This window comes from Podarcis cretensis (assembly GCF_951804945.1).
Source record: "Podarcis cretensis genome assembly, chromosome: 7".
NCBI classification, from domain to species: Eukaryota; Metazoa; Chordata; class Lepidosauria; order Squamata; family Lacertidae; genus Podarcis; species Podarcis cretensis.
Window position 1 is genome coordinate 60,009,995 of NC_137176.1, and position 16,686 is coordinate 60,026,680.

The 16,686-nt window shown below is 43.3% G+C and overlaps 1 protein-coding gene across 2 annotated transcripts; it reads right to left on the reverse strand.

Annotated features, from left to right (window-relative positions):
- Nucleotides 1–585: 585 nt before the first annotated feature.
- TRAM1 (translocation associated membrane protein 1) lies at nt 586–15,993 on the reverse strand. 2 transcript variants are annotated; one of them, XM_079983166.1, is made up of 11 exons: nt 15,696–15,993; nt 13,062–13,125; nt 12,094–12,215; nt 11,818–11,934; nt 11,602–11,660; nt 11,194–11,278; nt 9,172–9,242; nt 7,900–8,004; nt 5,332–5,475; nt 3,374–3,531; nt 586–1,183 (listed from the first exon to the last, which is right to left on the reverse strand). In XM_079983166.1, exons 1-11 carry the CDS (start codon nt 15,816–15,818, stop codon nt 1,110–1,112), a joined length of 1,122 nt encoding a protein of 373 aa, XP_079839292.1. In that variant the 5' UTR covers nt 15,819–15,993; the 3' UTR covers nt 586–1,109. The 2 variants fall into 2 exon arrangements, with proteins under 2 accessions (XP_079839292.1, XP_079839293.1); XM_079983167.1 differs by lacking the exon at nt 15,696–15,993 and adding an exon at nt 14,166–14,236.
- Between the last annotated feature and the right edge of the window lie 693 nt (nt 15,994–16,686).

Sequence of the window (16,686 nt, forward strand, 5' to 3'; positions counted from 1 at the left end):
AAGAGGAGCAAAGCAGCTGTGGTATCTTCACAGGGAGCCTTCAAATTCAGGAATTTGTGAATGACCGGGAGGATGCCACATGAGCTGTTCAGCAGCAATCAATATGTACTCGCAGTGTTTTGTCACTGGCTATCCAGACATGGGGACGCAGGTGGCGCTGTGGGTTAAAGCCTCAGCGCCTAGGGCTTGCCGATCGAAAGGTCGGCGGTTCGAATCCCTGCGGCGGGATGCGCTCCCGCTGCTCGGTCCCAGCGCCTGCCAACCTAGCAGTTCGAAAGCACCTCCGGGTGCAAGTAGATAAATAGGGACCGCTTACCAGCGGGAAGGTAAACGGCGTTTCCGTGTGCGGCTCTGGCTCTGGCTCTGGCCAGAGCAGCGATGTCACGCTGGCCACGTGACCCGGAAGTGTCTCCGGACAGCGCTGGCCCCTGGCCTCTTAAGTGAGATGGGCGCACAACCCCAGAGTCTGTCAAGACTGGCCCGTACGGGCAGGGGTTCCTTTACCTTTTTATCCAGACATGCTGATGGAAGTTCTGATGGCAACAAAACTCACAGTATACTTGACAATATACATACACAGCAACATTTCAATCAGTCCAACTGTGTTTTAATAAGGGAATTTCTTGAATCATGGTAGAGATTGTCTACAAAGTAACAAGGATTATTTTGGTAGTTTACAAATTCTGTTCCGAACTGTAAAATCAAAATATACACCTAAGTGTTAAGAGAATATCTAAAAAAAAATTTTAAAAATGGCATTACTATTTTACTTAAATGTTCAATTTCTCCTTAAACAATAATTTCATATTGTCTTTTTTGGAATGGACTAGATTCATCGCTGTAAAGCTGGAAGGAATGGCAGATTGTATCACTGATTTTTGGCAAGTGGATTCCAATTAACACTCACAACATTTTCAAAGATACTAAAAAAATAATGTGGCCCCCTTTTTCAGTTTAAAAAGCTGCACAAACGTTATGGTAGCAATAACAAAAAAGTATTAATTTTATTTTTTTTGTTAACCATAGGAACTCGGGTGCTGAAGGACCTTCCAAAGTAAAAAGCAGTTCTCTTTGGGGATATTAGTCAATTAACTTAATAAAGTTCTGTTTTAAGAGGATTTTTCTTTCCTGCTGCGAGGCGAGTCTGCTCCATTTGAGGTTAATGTTCCATTTATTCCATTTTCTAAAAATAAGACAATATACACTGTTAAGCTCTTTTCTAGGTACCATATCTAGAAAGCATTAAAAAAGTTTATTATTCATTTAGTAGAAAGCCAAACTTAAAACAATACAAGTCTAGCCCTGCTGAATCAGACCAAAGGTCGGTTTTGTTTAGCATCCCATATTCCACAGCAGCTTTAGAAGAAATGGTAAAACTATGTCCAGACAACTTTATATTACAACCAGATTTTCAAAAATAGCATTTACCATACAAGTTAGGTGTGGGGAACCTTTGACTCACCATATATTTTTGGACTACACATCCCATCACCCCTAGTCATTGGTATTGCTTGTTGGGGCTGATGGGACTTGACAGTCCAGCAACATCTGGTAGGCCAAAGTTTCCTCACACTCGATATAGATATATGTTAATAGTGCCCAGAGTGGCTTAGGACAAATAGCTACAATAGTATTCTATGCTTGGCAGAAAGGCCACACTATCTGAAAAACACCACTGAGGGCTGCCGCCAAGAATTAGAGAATTGGCCTAGAAGTGGGTAGACTTGGAGAAGTGTTTCCCAAACTTGAGTGTCCAGTTGTTTTTGGACTACAATTCCCACAACCCCTGACACTGGTCCTGCTAGCTAGGGATGATGGGAGTTGAAGTCCAAAAACAGCTGGAGACCCATGTTTGGGAAGCAGTGACTTAGAGGCTCAAATCCTCAGTCAGTCATGAAGCTTGCTGGGTGATCTTGGGCCTGTCACCAACTCTCACCATATCCTACTTCACAATTGTGAAGAGGAAAGGAACTGGATCCCTGCACACTACCTTATATTTCCTTGTAGAAAAGGGGAAATAATAAAAAAAATCAAGATTTCCAAATAGGTAAAGCCCTGTAATTTATGTCATTTACAGAAGATCCAGCAGGCAATGAATGCCTAGGGGGGCACTTGGTTACCCCTTTCCTGCCCTTCTTAACTTTTCATCCTAGGTCAGCTTACAATGCAACTAAAAACCCCAAACAGTAAAATGCACCAGTAACAAAAATATACATAATAAATTTCAAGAGTCAACGAGTGAAACTAGGTAATGACTCCGCATGTCTAATTTTCAGCACTTTCATGACTGCATGCAACCCAAGAATCTAAAAATAATAAAAAAATGAATTGGGGCTTGAGCAGCTGAGTGCTACTGAACGAGTGCCAACCATTCTGTGATCCACCCTGAGATCTTACGACGAAGGGCAGGAATCCAGTAAATAAATAACTTAGCCAGAATTCTGACATTAGAAACTTCTTGCTTTATTTGCAGAGACCTCTCGTCCTTTTGGGACGCGGGTGGCGCTGTGGGTAAAAGCCTCAGTGCCTAGGGCTTGCCGATCGAAAGGTCGGCGGTTCGAATCCCCGCGGCGGGGTGCGCTCCCGCTGCTCGGTCCCAGCGCCTGCCAACCTAGCAGTTCGAAAGCACCCCCGGGTGCAAGTAGATAAATAGGGACCGCTTACTAGCGGGAAGGTAAACGGCGTTTCCGTGTGCAGCTCTGGCTCGCCAGAGCAGCGATGTCACGCTGGCCACGTGACCCGGAAGTGTCTCCGGACAGCGCTGGCCTCTGGCCTCTTAAGTGAGATGGGCGCACAACCCCAGAGTCTGTCAAGACTGGCCCGTACGGGCAGGGGTACCTTTACCTTTACCTTTTACCTCGTCCTTTATGCACCGCTAGAAGGTGCAGTAAATTAAGATCACCACTCAAGCCTGTGGATTGTCTACACTCTGCAGTTGTGATCACTAACCCAGGGCAAGAAGATAAATGAAGAGAGACAAGAGCTCCTTCCAGAGACAGAATACTATGAAAGATGCTATGTGTGACACACCCACACCATACATTTAAAGCATTATTTCACTCACTTTTCACAGTCATGGCTTCCCCCAAGGAACCATGGGAACCACAGTTTTGCAAAGGGTGCTGAGAGTTGTTAGGAGAACATTAACAAATGAAAGTTCCCAGGATTCTTTGTGGGAAACCAATTTTATCTCCCAATGAATCTGTCTCGCCAATATTTGGTTATGTAAGAAATTAGTATCACTGCCCTTGAATTCAGGGAACGTAGCATTGGCTTAAGCGTCACTGGTAACGAGGTTCCTCAATGTCTTGTGGAACTTGTTTCATTTCACCCTCCACCAAAACTGTACAGAGTAAAGGACTGAAATACAAACCTCTTTCTTTTTTGGAAGGCTTGCTTTTAGTTGTTGCAAACTTCTTTTTCACTGGTTGGGGAGGTGAAGAATGTTCTCTCCACCTTCTCAGCTGGAAATTGATGAACTTCCACATCATAAAGGCCTGTGTGAAACAGATAGATGCCAGTACGCTGATTCTACAAAGAGAAGACAGATTACTATACTAGGATTCCTGAAGATCTGGAAATGAGAAGAATCAGGAAAACTGTTCCCACTGGGCAGGATGTTTCTTGGCCATTTATCAAGCCTTTTATTTCCTTGTTATCTAGGAAAGTACATAAAAAGCCCAGAGAGATTAGGTTTAATGGAAGCATAGCAAAGCTTCAGGAATTTAACAAGGTAATAACACAATAGGAATGCATAGACTGAAAAGCATGTTCAGAAATTGGCAAATTCTCTCGTTCCCATGCAATAACTAAACTACACTTGGCTGTGAGTCCTGGAAGACCTGCTCCCTGCCTTGCAGGCCTTTTCCCACTTGACCTGGGAAGGCAAGGCCCTGACTGACTCCAGCTACAAAAGCTGAGGCTGCTGAACAGACTCTTGGTCTCGGGTTTTGTCTGTGGGGTTTAGTTGTGTGCTGCCCGGAGCATGGTTTGAACTGTGGAAAGGCAACATACAAATAAAATTTATGTATTATGACAAAGAAGATAACATCCAATTCTCTAACCAGGAGGGCGACACTTTTTGTACTTCATCTTCTAGATGAAGATATTTCACACTTTGTTATTAGTGGCATACACTATGTGGCTAGATAAACAGCAGCCCATGATCTGCAGCTCACTGAAACAACATCCTTCTAGGAACTATAAATATAGTCACGGTACTGTGTAACTAGAAGCTGAAATTCATACTGAAACTGAGCCAAAATTCTTCGTGGAATGGTTTCAACACTTTCTGGAGTCATCACAGATAGACCCTAAACATCTACCCTCAATGTGAAGGAGTTGCACCAACAACATCAGGTGGTCAACATGCTCAAGTGTTTAAATTTAAGGATTTATGCTTGAACTACAAAAAGAAATGTTTCCTGAAAAGACAGGCAGTGCACACCACACATTTTTAACAGCATGTTTTACATCACATTTTATTCTGCAAAACATGTACACAAGGAAAGTTTTTATTTACTATTTTTATACTTCTACATCTCAGCTAATTCACCCTTAACGTACCCTAATCCTGCATAGAGAGAGGTAATTTTCATCTGTTTTACTATTTTAACTTTCGTATGTTTTAAAAGTACGGTTGTGATTTTTTCTTGATTTTAATGTTTTATTTTTTTTTGTAAAATACTTTTGAGTTTTTTTTATAATAAAGCTTAATTATAATAATAATTATACTATAAAGTTCATGAAATAAATTAAAAATAATTTTTTGACAGGAGCCAAATATAACCCTCCAGGCCTCTGTACCCTGTCTTTGGGATACTCCTCCATCCCTCACCAACAACACTGCCCTGTGTCGTCTTCATTTTTGCCTGGCTGGCATGTGTCCCTTACCTACAAAAACAATTCTTGCTTGCCTTGACAGAGGGTGAGAGATGGGGCAGATGGGGTGTAGAACACACAAATTAAGAACCTCAGCCATGGCCCCACCCACATGTGGCTCTAGTCCCACCCACTTTTTGCCTCTCGCCCTGCCCACCAATGGAATGCAGCTTCTGGAAGGCTTCCCATCCCGCCTTCCCCTGGTTTATGCAAATGCTGCTTAACTGGGAATTGTACAAGTTCTAGGTAAAGCCAGTTCATACAAAAGCAGAATACTCAAACAAGTCTCATTCACATGAAGCTATGACTTTAAAGCAGCACAGAAGAAAGAAGCCTGCCAGCTGTTCATCTGATGCAGCATCTTCTTCTTTGCTTTTAGGAAAGTGGCCCCCAAACAACTCATGAAGTTTCACTGCCTCTAACTATGAAGCTGTGCCTGTCGTCTCATACCTGATGGGCAGCACATTAAAGTTTCCGGTACTAAAATCCAATGTTTGATCCTCTGCTCTAGCAAGGCCAAATCCAACAGTAAGGACGGAAAGAATTAGGGTCAGAAGTCTTCCCAAAACAAAAAGGACGGCCCAGATTGAAAACCTAGAGGGAAGAGACCAGGTATGAACATATTATTACTGCACCTCAGTAGAATTCCATCCATTCATTGTACTATTTACAGCAATTATTTCAGAGGCAGGTATGATTAACATATGTATTGAATATTAAGGTGTCATGGGCCAAAAGTAGTTGACTTCACACATACATTTTAGAACACCGTTAAGCCAGAACACTGTCCCTTCTCACACATCCAGGAAGGCATTCTAGAGGATATAATGTGGTGGGGCTCTTCTGTCATACTTCTTCCATCTCTGAGGGCTCAGAAAAATGTGTGAAGCCATCTAAGCTTCAAATAGCTTCTACATTAAGGAATTGTTCAATGTGGATATATATATCATCTTCTATAAACAGGCTGGTCAAATCCTTTCTTCAAAACTAATGAAGCTATTCCAGGTTGGGGGAGTTTTTGTATGTGCATCTGAATGCACACCAATCTCAAGAAGTAATTGGTAACTGTTTTGTGCATAGGAATTCTGTGGTTGTACTGAAGGTAATGAAGGCTTTGTAACTGAACAGCAAGTTGTCTTTATGCCAGAGGGGAAAGGAAGGAATATATCTGACTAAGCTGCACTGATCCTTGAGGGCAGGAGGTGGCAAGATCAAGGGAGTGAGAAGTGCCTAGAACATGGTGTCAGAAGTGAAGAAAATGTAGGAGAAAGAGGAGGTGCACCTGACCAAGAGATACACAGGTAAGCCAGGCCAAAGTCTGTGTACCTGAAGTAATCAGCCAGATATTTGCTTGCAGACTTCAATTTTTATCTTAAACAGAGAATAAAACTACAGTGGTGCCCCCAAGACGAATGCCTCGCAAGACGAAAAACCCGCTAGACGCTGGAAAGTAAAACCCCTAGGTGGGTGTCACCAATGGAAGCTAGGGAAGTAAAAAAGCTTAATATGGACTCTAAATGGCCAAAATATCATGAAATTTTAGAATATGATGGTGAAAGGGTGAAACTTCAGAGTTATGAGAAACTAAAGCCTAAGGTTCGAGATTGGTTGCATTATCATCAGATAAATGAGACATTTAAACAGGACAGAAAAATAGGATTTCAGAAAGAGAAGTCAAAATTAGAAACAGAACTGTTGGAACCCAATACTAAGAATTTATCAAAAATGTATAACTTGCTGTTGAAATGGAATACACAGGATGAAACGGTGAAATCAGCTATGATTAAGTGGGCACAAGATATCGGTCATGATATTATGTTTGCTGACTGGGAACAGTTATGGACCACCGGTATCAAATTTACTGCATGTAATGCTTTAAAAGAAAATATTATGAAAATGATCTATCGGTGGTACATGACCCCAGTCAAGCTTGCAAAAATTTATCATTTGCCTAACAATAAGTGTTGGAAATGTAATGAGACTGAAGGCACTTTTTACCACCTTTGGTGGACCTGCCCAAAGATTAAAGCTTTCTGGGAAATGATCTATAATGAAATTAAGAAGGTCCTTAGGTGGACTTTTCCTAAGAAACCAGAGGCTTTTCTCTTGGGCATGGTTGGCCAATTGGTGTTAAAGAAGGATAGGATTTTCTTTATGTATGCCACCACAGCAGCAAGAATTCTACTGGCAAAGTATTGGAAGACGCAAGAACTACCTACTCTGGAAGAATGGCAAACAAAGGTGATTGACTTTATGGGACTGGCCGAGATGACGGGCAGAATCCGTGACCAGGGGAAAGAGACAGTGGAAGAGGACTGGAAGAAATTTAAAATATATCTCAAGAACAATTGTAAAATTGACGAATGTTAAGATGTCAGGGGGTAAGAGGTAAAGAAATTGCAGCAGTAATCAAAAAAAAACTAAAGGAACTTTTATGAAAGGGAATTAAGATAATGGACCTAAGGGTTGCTAAAGAATCACTAAACAAGAATGCAGGGATGGGGAGGTATGGGGAAGTCAAAAGAAAGAAGGGTATGAAACGATCAGTTGGAAATTATGTTGTTTTGTGGTACTTTTGTTATCTGTTTGAAAAACGAATAAAAATTATTATAAAAAAAGAAAAGAAAAACCCGCTAGACGAAAGGGTTTTCCGTTTTTCGAGGCCCTTCGCAAGATGAATTTCCCTATGGCCTATGAGTCTTGTGAGTTTTTTCCCTCCCCCCCCCCCCTTTTTCTAAGCTGCTAAGCCGCTAATAGCCGCTAATAGCGCTAATCCGCTAATAGGGATGCTTCGCAAGACGAAAAAACCGCTAGACGAAGAGACTCGCGGAACGGATTATTTTCGTCTTGCGAGGCACCACTGTATCTCTATTATTATTAGATGTTCTTTTAATGTACAAAAGAACAGGGATCATTTGCTGAAGCAGCCCAATGTTAACTGTACACGTTCAAGCATTAATTAGAAGTTGCATTTCCAGACATATTTTTAAAGGTTGGAAGTTACCGTAAAATACTTACCCTTTCTGATATTTTTCGTCACTGAAGTAAAACAGTCTGGAGATGTGGAACAGAAACTCCACAAAGTAATGTAGCACAAGAAGAACAAGGCCAAGGTGGGTCAAACTGTAAGAACAAAAATGAAAGCAAAGAAGTTTCGAGTTGGTAGAGGGACACAAGGTCTTTGATTAAACCCACTCATTTGGCACAGGAATTCAGGGCTCAGTGACAGTTTCCTATGTCCGCTTTCAAACAGGCCCAGGAATATACACACATGTTCTGCAGCAGTATAGATCCCTCAGTGATGCAGATCATCAGAATGAAAATCTGATGCATGCCTTTTGGTTCCCTAGCCATCCAAGGCACAGTTCATAGGTGTGAAGGATAGGTTCGCTCAGTTGTGGTGCCAGTTACAGAACACCTTCCTGATGGAAGCCCATCCGGCTCTGCCTTTATCACCCTTCTGCCAAACAACGAGAACATAGCTCTGTCCTAGAACAGTTCAGGGCACGTGTCCTTGATGGCAACTGTTATGAATTCTCCTGGTCCTTGCACTTTAACAGTTTTATTGATTTTAATGTTTTATTGGCGATTTTAAATTGATTATCTGCTGAAGCAACTCTGGATATAAATAAAAATACATACATATCTACATACATACATATACATACATATATATATATGCATACACACACGCACCAAAAAAACAACAACTTGATGTTTCAAAATTTAAATACAAGCTTTTCTAGGGGACAAGAAAATTTGTAAAAATACACTGCCATTAGACATTCAACTTGAAAACTGAGCATTCAAAGTGAGCCATGGGCTTACTGCATCATTCCAGTGAATGTGAAGTTCAAGCAACTGCTTGACCCCCATGCTCAATTTCAAAGGCAGCGGAGAAATAAATGCTATATATATATATATATATATATATATATATATATATATATATATATAAATATATAGTAATCTACTTTGGATATTGAAATAAAGTTGCTGTGTGCATTCAAGATAAATTCAACCGTTCAGGTACGATCTTGTCTCCTGCGGTCTGGTCAGGGAAAGATGGAATAAATGAGTTATTCCTGATTGCTAAACACCTGATTGCTAAACACCTAGTGGACTTCTACAGTCATTTTACAGGGTACAATGTAAGGTATGTTGGATTGCAGTATCTGAACACTTGATACTGTGTTTCACTATCAAAATAGTTATTTATTATTGAATTTAACCCCACCCCCATCTTCTCTAAGGGGCTCTGTATGGCAGCAAAATAAGTAAGTCACTTACTTTAACAGATAAGCTCCAGCGATATGGAAAAGATAGAGTCCAATGTAAACAAGCTGGCGAGGAATGTCTTCCTATGAAAAAGCCACAGCTTTATCAATTCTGCAGGGAGTTCTCATAACTTAAATACATTCACCAGTTTCTGGCCATTACCCAATCTGGACAACCATTTCTTGTCTTATACTATTCTGTTTCTAATAGCTGATCCTGGAGTTTGTTAGTACCCTGAAATCTTACTCAAATCTTTAAAATAAATGTTCTGCTTGATTTATTTCACGAATGCTTAAAAGACATACAAACATGTTTCTATGTGTGCAAAAATAAGAATAAATGTAGAAGATTTGCATGGTAGTAAGATTTCTACAATATGCAATCCTCAGTTCCCCACATCTAGGTTTCAAATTGCAACAGGCCAGAAACTTTGCCACCTAAGAATAATAAATGTACTAGTGCTGCTCCAACTATTCACTGGATGTTGCAACCCTACCCTAGGATAAATGGTAAAAACCACACACTGATAATATACTGTGGTCATACAAGAACTTATTCCTGTTTGCTAACCTGCGATCTTTCAGAACATAATGACCAAATTACTCTTATTATCATTCAAACCATGAACTGTTCAACCAAGCAGAAAATTAATTTTTGTTAGCAGGAAATGAGAAAGATCTCACTGTATTTGCCCTGGTAGCTGCTAATAAGGCTGATTACAATGCTGAAAGTTGTAAACGTTTATACCATGCAGCTGTTCTGCATCGAGATCATCATAAACCAGAGCTGACAGCCACTGCAATATGCAAAGAGGGGGAAATGACTGCGGTTACTTTAAAAAAGGAAATGAAAGCTTCGTGACTATGCTGGAGGATGGGTGTGTGCTGCTGCTGCTGCTGCTGCTGCCGCCCGTACAGGCTAAACCTTGGTTCTGTGCTGGGTCTCACCCTCACCATTTTGGAGCTTAGCAAGGCAGCGACACAGCCTTCAGAGGTTTGCAGTTCAGCAACTAACTGTATTTTTCAGTGTATAAGATGCACCCATGTATAAGACACCCCCTACTTTTGCGGACCCCAAATTTAGAAAATGGGCATATGCAGTATCTGTGTATAAGACGCTCCCAAATTTTTAACCTTATTTTAAAGTAAAAAAAACCTAGTCTTATACATGGAAAAATATGGTAGGTTTCCCAGGTGCAGTTTAGTGTTCCTAACTAACAAAAGACTCCTAGGCATGTCTATTCACTTGTCCCACTAAGTTCACTGTAATAAATAATAATAATAATAATAATAATAATAATAATAATAATAATAATAATTTATTTATATCCCGCCCTCCCCGCTGAAGCCGGGCTCAGAGCGGCTAACAACAGTAAAATGATACAACATTCTAAAATCAGTTCATTATAAAATCAGTTCAAATCAGATTAATGGCAACCATTGGGCTAGGGTTCTGTGAGGATTGCCAAAGGAGGGGGTCAGGCTGTGTCCTGGCCAAAGGCCTGGTGGAACAGCTCTGTCTTGCGGGCCCTGGGGAAAGATGTCACTTAATCCTACATAAATGTGTATGGCAATAAGGAAATTTTGGCTCTCTAGATGCTGCTGAACTCCCATTAGCCCTAGCAAACATGGCCAAAGGTTTTCAACACCTGCCGTATAGGGTTCCAGCCTAATCATTAGAAATACAGGGTGATTCATAATGAAGTATGCAGTTTACATTTGCTATAAATGGAAACTGTATACAGTACTTCACTATGAATCACCCTGTATATCCAGGTAAAAGCAAAGTCCCTTGGAAAAGTAACTCACAGAAATCTTCCCTACCTCTCAGAAGACCCAAGTACAGTGTGGGAGAATGCTACAAACGTTGACAGTAAGATATACAGAACTAGGCAACAACCATGCTTAAAGCATTGCCATGAGCAAACAATTTGCTAGAAGAATTTACTTTTCTTTCCTACCAGCTAATTAAGACTTTAAAATATATACATATATTTTTAGAGGCTTCTGAACATGAAACAAAAGGTGGACTTACTTTTTTTGTCTTCTGGAAATAGAGTTCTGGAAAAGCATGCAACCAGTATGCCAGTTGGGAGATGTAAAAAAATTTCATTTGGAACCTACAATACAGAATGGAAAAGGTCAAAGATATTGAAATAGCTCTCGAATAAGACCTTGTTTAAATTAGGTGTTACAATGGAGTCATATCTGAAATATTTTCTACAGAGATTAAGAACTAATGGTAGGATGGAAACTACCAGTCACACATTTATGAAAGAACAACATGCTTGGAATTGGCAACAGAAGACCAGGAGAGCAGGCTTTTGTTTGAAGAAAAGAACTTGAAATACCTGCAGGTAAGTTACTGGTTGATTTAACACCCTGGGACAAGTTAAAGAAACTATATGACACATGCTCCACCCTGCAGCTCTGATAAACTCACGGCAATGATGTATGTGGATAGTCCCGCCAGAGTGATGTTGGGTCAGCTACATAATTCTCCTGAAAATAAGAAACAAACATGTCAAATACCCTTTATGGTTAAGACTAAACTAACTACAGGTCTATGGAGAAGTTAGTCCCATTTGAGATCATTGGGACTCATTCCTACTAAGTGATACAGAATTGCAGCTCAAGTATGTACAAGTGAGATACTCACAGAGACAAGAATGCTTGTTCCCCAAACACAGGAGAAAAGGTAGAACGCACTGAGTTGTCCAGATTCATTGAACTTGCTGTGCTTTGTTTTGGAAAAGTGCATCTTCCTGTTAATTTTCTAAAAGAAAAGGAATCCGTGTTAGTGATCTGCGTAACAGCTTTCATACGAAGTTATCTGTCATGCGAAGCCAAATCCAAGACTCACGTTGACAACACATCCATACACTCAATCAAATACCACTGTAGCAATACTCAATATTGTCCTGACAATACTTACATCTAACACATATTCTTGAATGATAGCATGTATGATTATTGCAACCAGCATGTAGAAGAAAACCGTAGCCAAATCTTTGATGCCGTAGTGATACAATGTGACTGTTTCTGTAGATTGTTTCTCTAAGAGAAGAAAAGACAGCAACATTAAATATACACTTATTTTACCAACCCGCTCCTAATCTGAAATTGGAACTGAAGAAATTAAAGAGTTATTTCAAGTTTAATGAAGACTACAAGGACTAGTTTGTTATTTACTTCTCCACTAACACAGCATTAGTTAATGCAAGTAAAAGTCTAAATTAAAATATATGCAGTACGCTAATATGTTGGAACAAATCATGCCTTTATTATTTCAGTCACCAGATTCAAAATCTTATTTATCTTTAAGAGCAGCACAGCAAGGAAAACTTAGTTTCCACCCAGAGCTAAGCTCATATTGACAATAGGCAGGGTAAGACAATGCAAAAATGTGGTTTGGTGCTAGAGTAACAAGGGAAGCAGCACTGTTGCATTTGTGTGCCCCTCTTCCTCCGGTATTCATGATTCCCTCCCTGGGTTTGTGGTTTCTGATCCATTGTTTCTGATCCTTGTTTTCAGGGAGTAAGTGTAAACCATGTTGCTGGAGGAAAGACAAACTATGATTTGCTGCAAATCAGGAAGGAAGGGATGAAATAACGATATGTGATGAGTGGGGAAGGGAGGGGAAATTCTACAGCCTTTCAAGACTCATAAATGGTCACCAAGCCCTGGCTTGGTGATACATTCAAAGCAAACATCATTACTGGTGAACTGACACTGAAAAATTGTGCTGATGTTTCTCATTCTTCTGCTGTTTTACTAGAACAGTGTTTGCTAGTGTAGCAAGTTTTAGGACTACCTCATTAGATTATATGACAATATATTAGCAGTGAATCAGTATTCCTTTTCTGTCTAGGACAAATGCCTAAATATTTTTTAGAGCTTTACCTGTGGCAGGAATGGTAACATTGTACTGAAGTGTAACAAAGACAACAGCTGCTTTTGCTGTAACCTGAAATGAAACAAAACCCAATTAAATAAAATTATTTCTACAAAGAACACACCAAGGATGAAATTCTAAACATACTAACAGCACAACCCTAACCATGCCTACTCAGAAGCAAGGAAAATAACATTATTATTACAATTATTATTTATTTGTGTAGCTGAAGCCATTACAAAAGAAACGACATCATACTAGGACAATGGGTCACAGAAGACTGGCTATTTCCACAATTCTTTACTATTTCAACAAATATACCCAGTAACTCAAGATCACCTAAAAAACCCACAGATATTTCAGTCCCCTACCCCAATCTTCTTGCCAATACATTCCTATTGTTGGCTGTTCTCTATATGCAAGCCTATCCAGACTTGCCACAGTGGCCCAGGTGAGTGGTTACTTATAAGCTTGTGTCTGTCCAAATAACGCAAGCAAATGCACTGTTGAGTACACATAACTGCTCATGTCACTTTTAAAACAGCTGTTCCCAATAAAAATTGCCTCAGGACATCACTTATGGGCAAGCTGGTATAGAAAGAACAGAAACTGCTGCAATCTTTAGCTTCAAGAAAGAAAAATGCTAGACACATTACTATTTACCAATGTACCAACGGCAACTATTTTAGAAAGGCATTTGCAGACATGCTGCTCAGATAAAGTCAAGCTCCTATGTGCAATTCTAATTCTGCTTCTTATAAAAGTGCATCTGCTCCTCAGGCTACTTTCCTCCAAAGTGTCATCAGAATTTGGGGCAGCAGCTACTGAAGCAGGTTTTCAACAGAGCCTTAAAGTTATATTGCTCAAGTAGTTTACAAAGAAGCACTACCATTTAAAACTGCTCTGGAGCAAGTCACTCGACTGCTTAAGTCTTCCATACCCTCATTAAGGTAATAATGGGGCTAATAAGTTCAGTTTCATGTTTTATTGCTTTCATGTTTTTTTAATATGATATAGCAGTATATAAATATTTTTATAAGTCAGTTATTTAACTATTTCAAGGATATCTTCCCCTTCCCTGGTTCTAATCCAGAGCCATGGCACACACACACCTTGACACGTGTCGCATCCCCTATCTGGAGGGGCGCCAGGCAACCCCATCTGGCTGCGACCAACGACTGCAAGCGACCGCCACGCTCGGAAGGCGGGCCGTGGGGCTCGCTCTATGTACACGTCACCGTCCAGCTCACCTTCCCTGGAGCCGAGAGGAGGGGAGGAGCCGCTTCCCGCAGCGCCTCATGGGGCTTGTAGTTCTGCCCGTTGCACACAAAGGACTGCGCGCCCTCTCCCCTCCCCTTAGCCCAGGCAACCGGAGCCAAATCTCTCTCTGCGCGCTCCCCGCTCCGAACACCCTGCCAGCACCTCCCGTCTCCAAAAACGTCGAGTCTCCCCGCCCTCCCCATCGTGCTCCAGCTCCGAGTGCCACGTAACCTTGACGAGACCAGGAACTACTCAGCGGGCAGCCAGGCAAGCGCACAACCCGGTCAGAGAGGCGTGCACTGCGGAGGCTCTTTCGCCACACACTCCGAAAACCCCGTTTACACTGCGGCGGTGGCTCCGCTTCGGAAACCCTGGAGGCAGCAAAGGCGACGGGGGCTGTACCTACTTCCCCTCTCCGAGAGCGGGGTGCTATGTGCAGGCTTCAGGAGTATGCCCCACTACTGTGCTCCGTGTGGCTTACTCCCTGATTAGGATGCTCAGCGCTGCAGGTCTGCATTTCGGCAAGACGGAGCTCAAGTGGGTGTGGAGCACACCCGGCTCCCCCAAAGGAGAAACGAGTGTGTATACATGGGCGGGGGGGGGGGGAGCATGAGAGACAGATGTCAGGCCCAGCAGACTTTGACTGAGGACGGAGGCAGCCACATCTGCCGGGGAGGGGCGGCTGCTCCTGCTCGCAGGATGATGCACCGCTCGGGCTACCTACCAGCTGCTCCTCCGCGCAAACCCACAAGAGCAACTGCTGACGCGGACACAACAAGGCGCATCCGCCTGTCCCCCCCCCCCCCGCCTTGACACAAGGACCTGCTGACTTCCCACCACCCCACACACTCCCTCTTGCCAAGGCGAAAGGCTCGAGGAAGGACCGAAAAGCCTGCCAGATGTTTCCCGGGGCGGGGTGGGTGGGTGGGTGGGTGGGTGGAGGAAGCCGCTGCCTTAATCACCCAACTCCGTGTCCTCTCCCCCTCCACCACCCACGCCACGCAGGATTCTTTCTAAGACCCACACAGGTTTGCGGCCAGGGAGGAACTCCAGCTCCCCACGACCATGTTGCTGGCAGCATTTGGACGGCGATGAATGGGTTTGTGGATACACTTGGTATACACACAATCGCCACACCACTCCCCTCCTCTCTTTACACACACTAGAAGGGAAAGAGAGGAAGCGGGAGGGACGGCGACGGCAGGGACTAGAAGCTTGTCCCCGTTGGAAACCAGTCTCTTCCCCACGCCGCGCTTGCTGAGGCCGGGGAACAGCGGACCTCGCTCCCTAACGAGGCGCCTGCTTGACCGTAGGAAGGCACCAGCTCCCCCCCCCCCCGCCTTCCCCCATCCCTCCCGGGCGCCCTGGTCCTCCTTCCTCACCTCGAACATGAGCCCCAGCAGGAAGACCATGGCCATGCAGGAGACAATGTCCGCGTGGTTCTGCACGACGAACTCGTGGCTGAGCACGGGCGGGTTCTTGCTGCTCTTCTTGCGGATCGCCATGGCGGGCAGAGCGCAGCGCGGACACCACCAGCCCTTCCTTCCTTCCTTCCTTCCTCGGCCCCTGCTCCAGCCGCCGCCGCCGCTAGCCTATAGCCCAGCCCAGCCCCGCTCGCGCTCTCTGCAGCGGGGCCCCGAGGAAGGGGAGGACGCCCAGGCAGCCGCTCCGCCCAACTTCGCCTCCTCCTCCTCCTTGCCTGCCTGTCTGCCCCTCCCCCCTTCCGAGTCTCCAGCAGCCCAGCATTCGAAACCGCGACTCGTCGCTTCTTATCTCTCCGCCCGCAGAGAAGGCTCCATACTGAGAGGCGTTGGGAACCTCCGAGAGCGCCACCTTCCGCTCCGGAGGCCCCAGATCCGGAACTGGACGTGGATTGGGTTAACGAGCGGGCGAAGCGGGAGGTTGGGCCCCTCCCCGCCCCTTTTAGAAAGGGCGCCCGGCCAATCACAGAGGCCGGCTCAGAGTCCTAGAGGTACGAAGGGGGAAAGAGAGAGAAGAAAAGTCTATGGTGATAAAAATATGGGGTGGCATGTGAGCATGCGCTTAGGAGTTGCTTGGGTTACCTGTTACTGAAAGAGCACGGGTTGTCCGCAGCGGCCCCTCGAGAACTATATGTGTGTGTATGTGTGAGAGAGGACGGACTTTGTGTCCTTTTTAGATCTGTACGTTCTGCTGCTTAAGTACAAATGTCTGGGTTTCTGTATCCCAGATTTCTGTATCTCAACTGAATCGGGCAAGGCAGGGTCGTCACTCAGTAAGGGAACACCGGGTTTCGAATGCACAAGGTCCAAGTTCAGTCTCTGGGAAAGTCTCCCGTCTGAAACCCTGCAGAGGTTTCAAATAATCTGGATTTTGACTCTCTACATGTCTGTG

Coding starts and splice junctions, on each gene's coding strand:
- TRAM1 (XM_079983166.1), bottom strand. CDS start 15,818: ATGGCGATCCGCAAGAAGAGCAGCAAGAACCCGCCCGTGCTCAGCCAC. Junction 8,005..9,171: donor GCTGGAGCTTATCTGTTAAA/GTAAGTGACTTA, acceptor TTGTTCTTACAG/TTTGACCCACCTTGGCCTTG. Junction 1,184..3,373: donor GCCTTCCAAAAAAGAAAGAG/GTTTGTATTTCA, acceptor TCTTATTTTTAG/AAAATGGAATAAATGGAACA.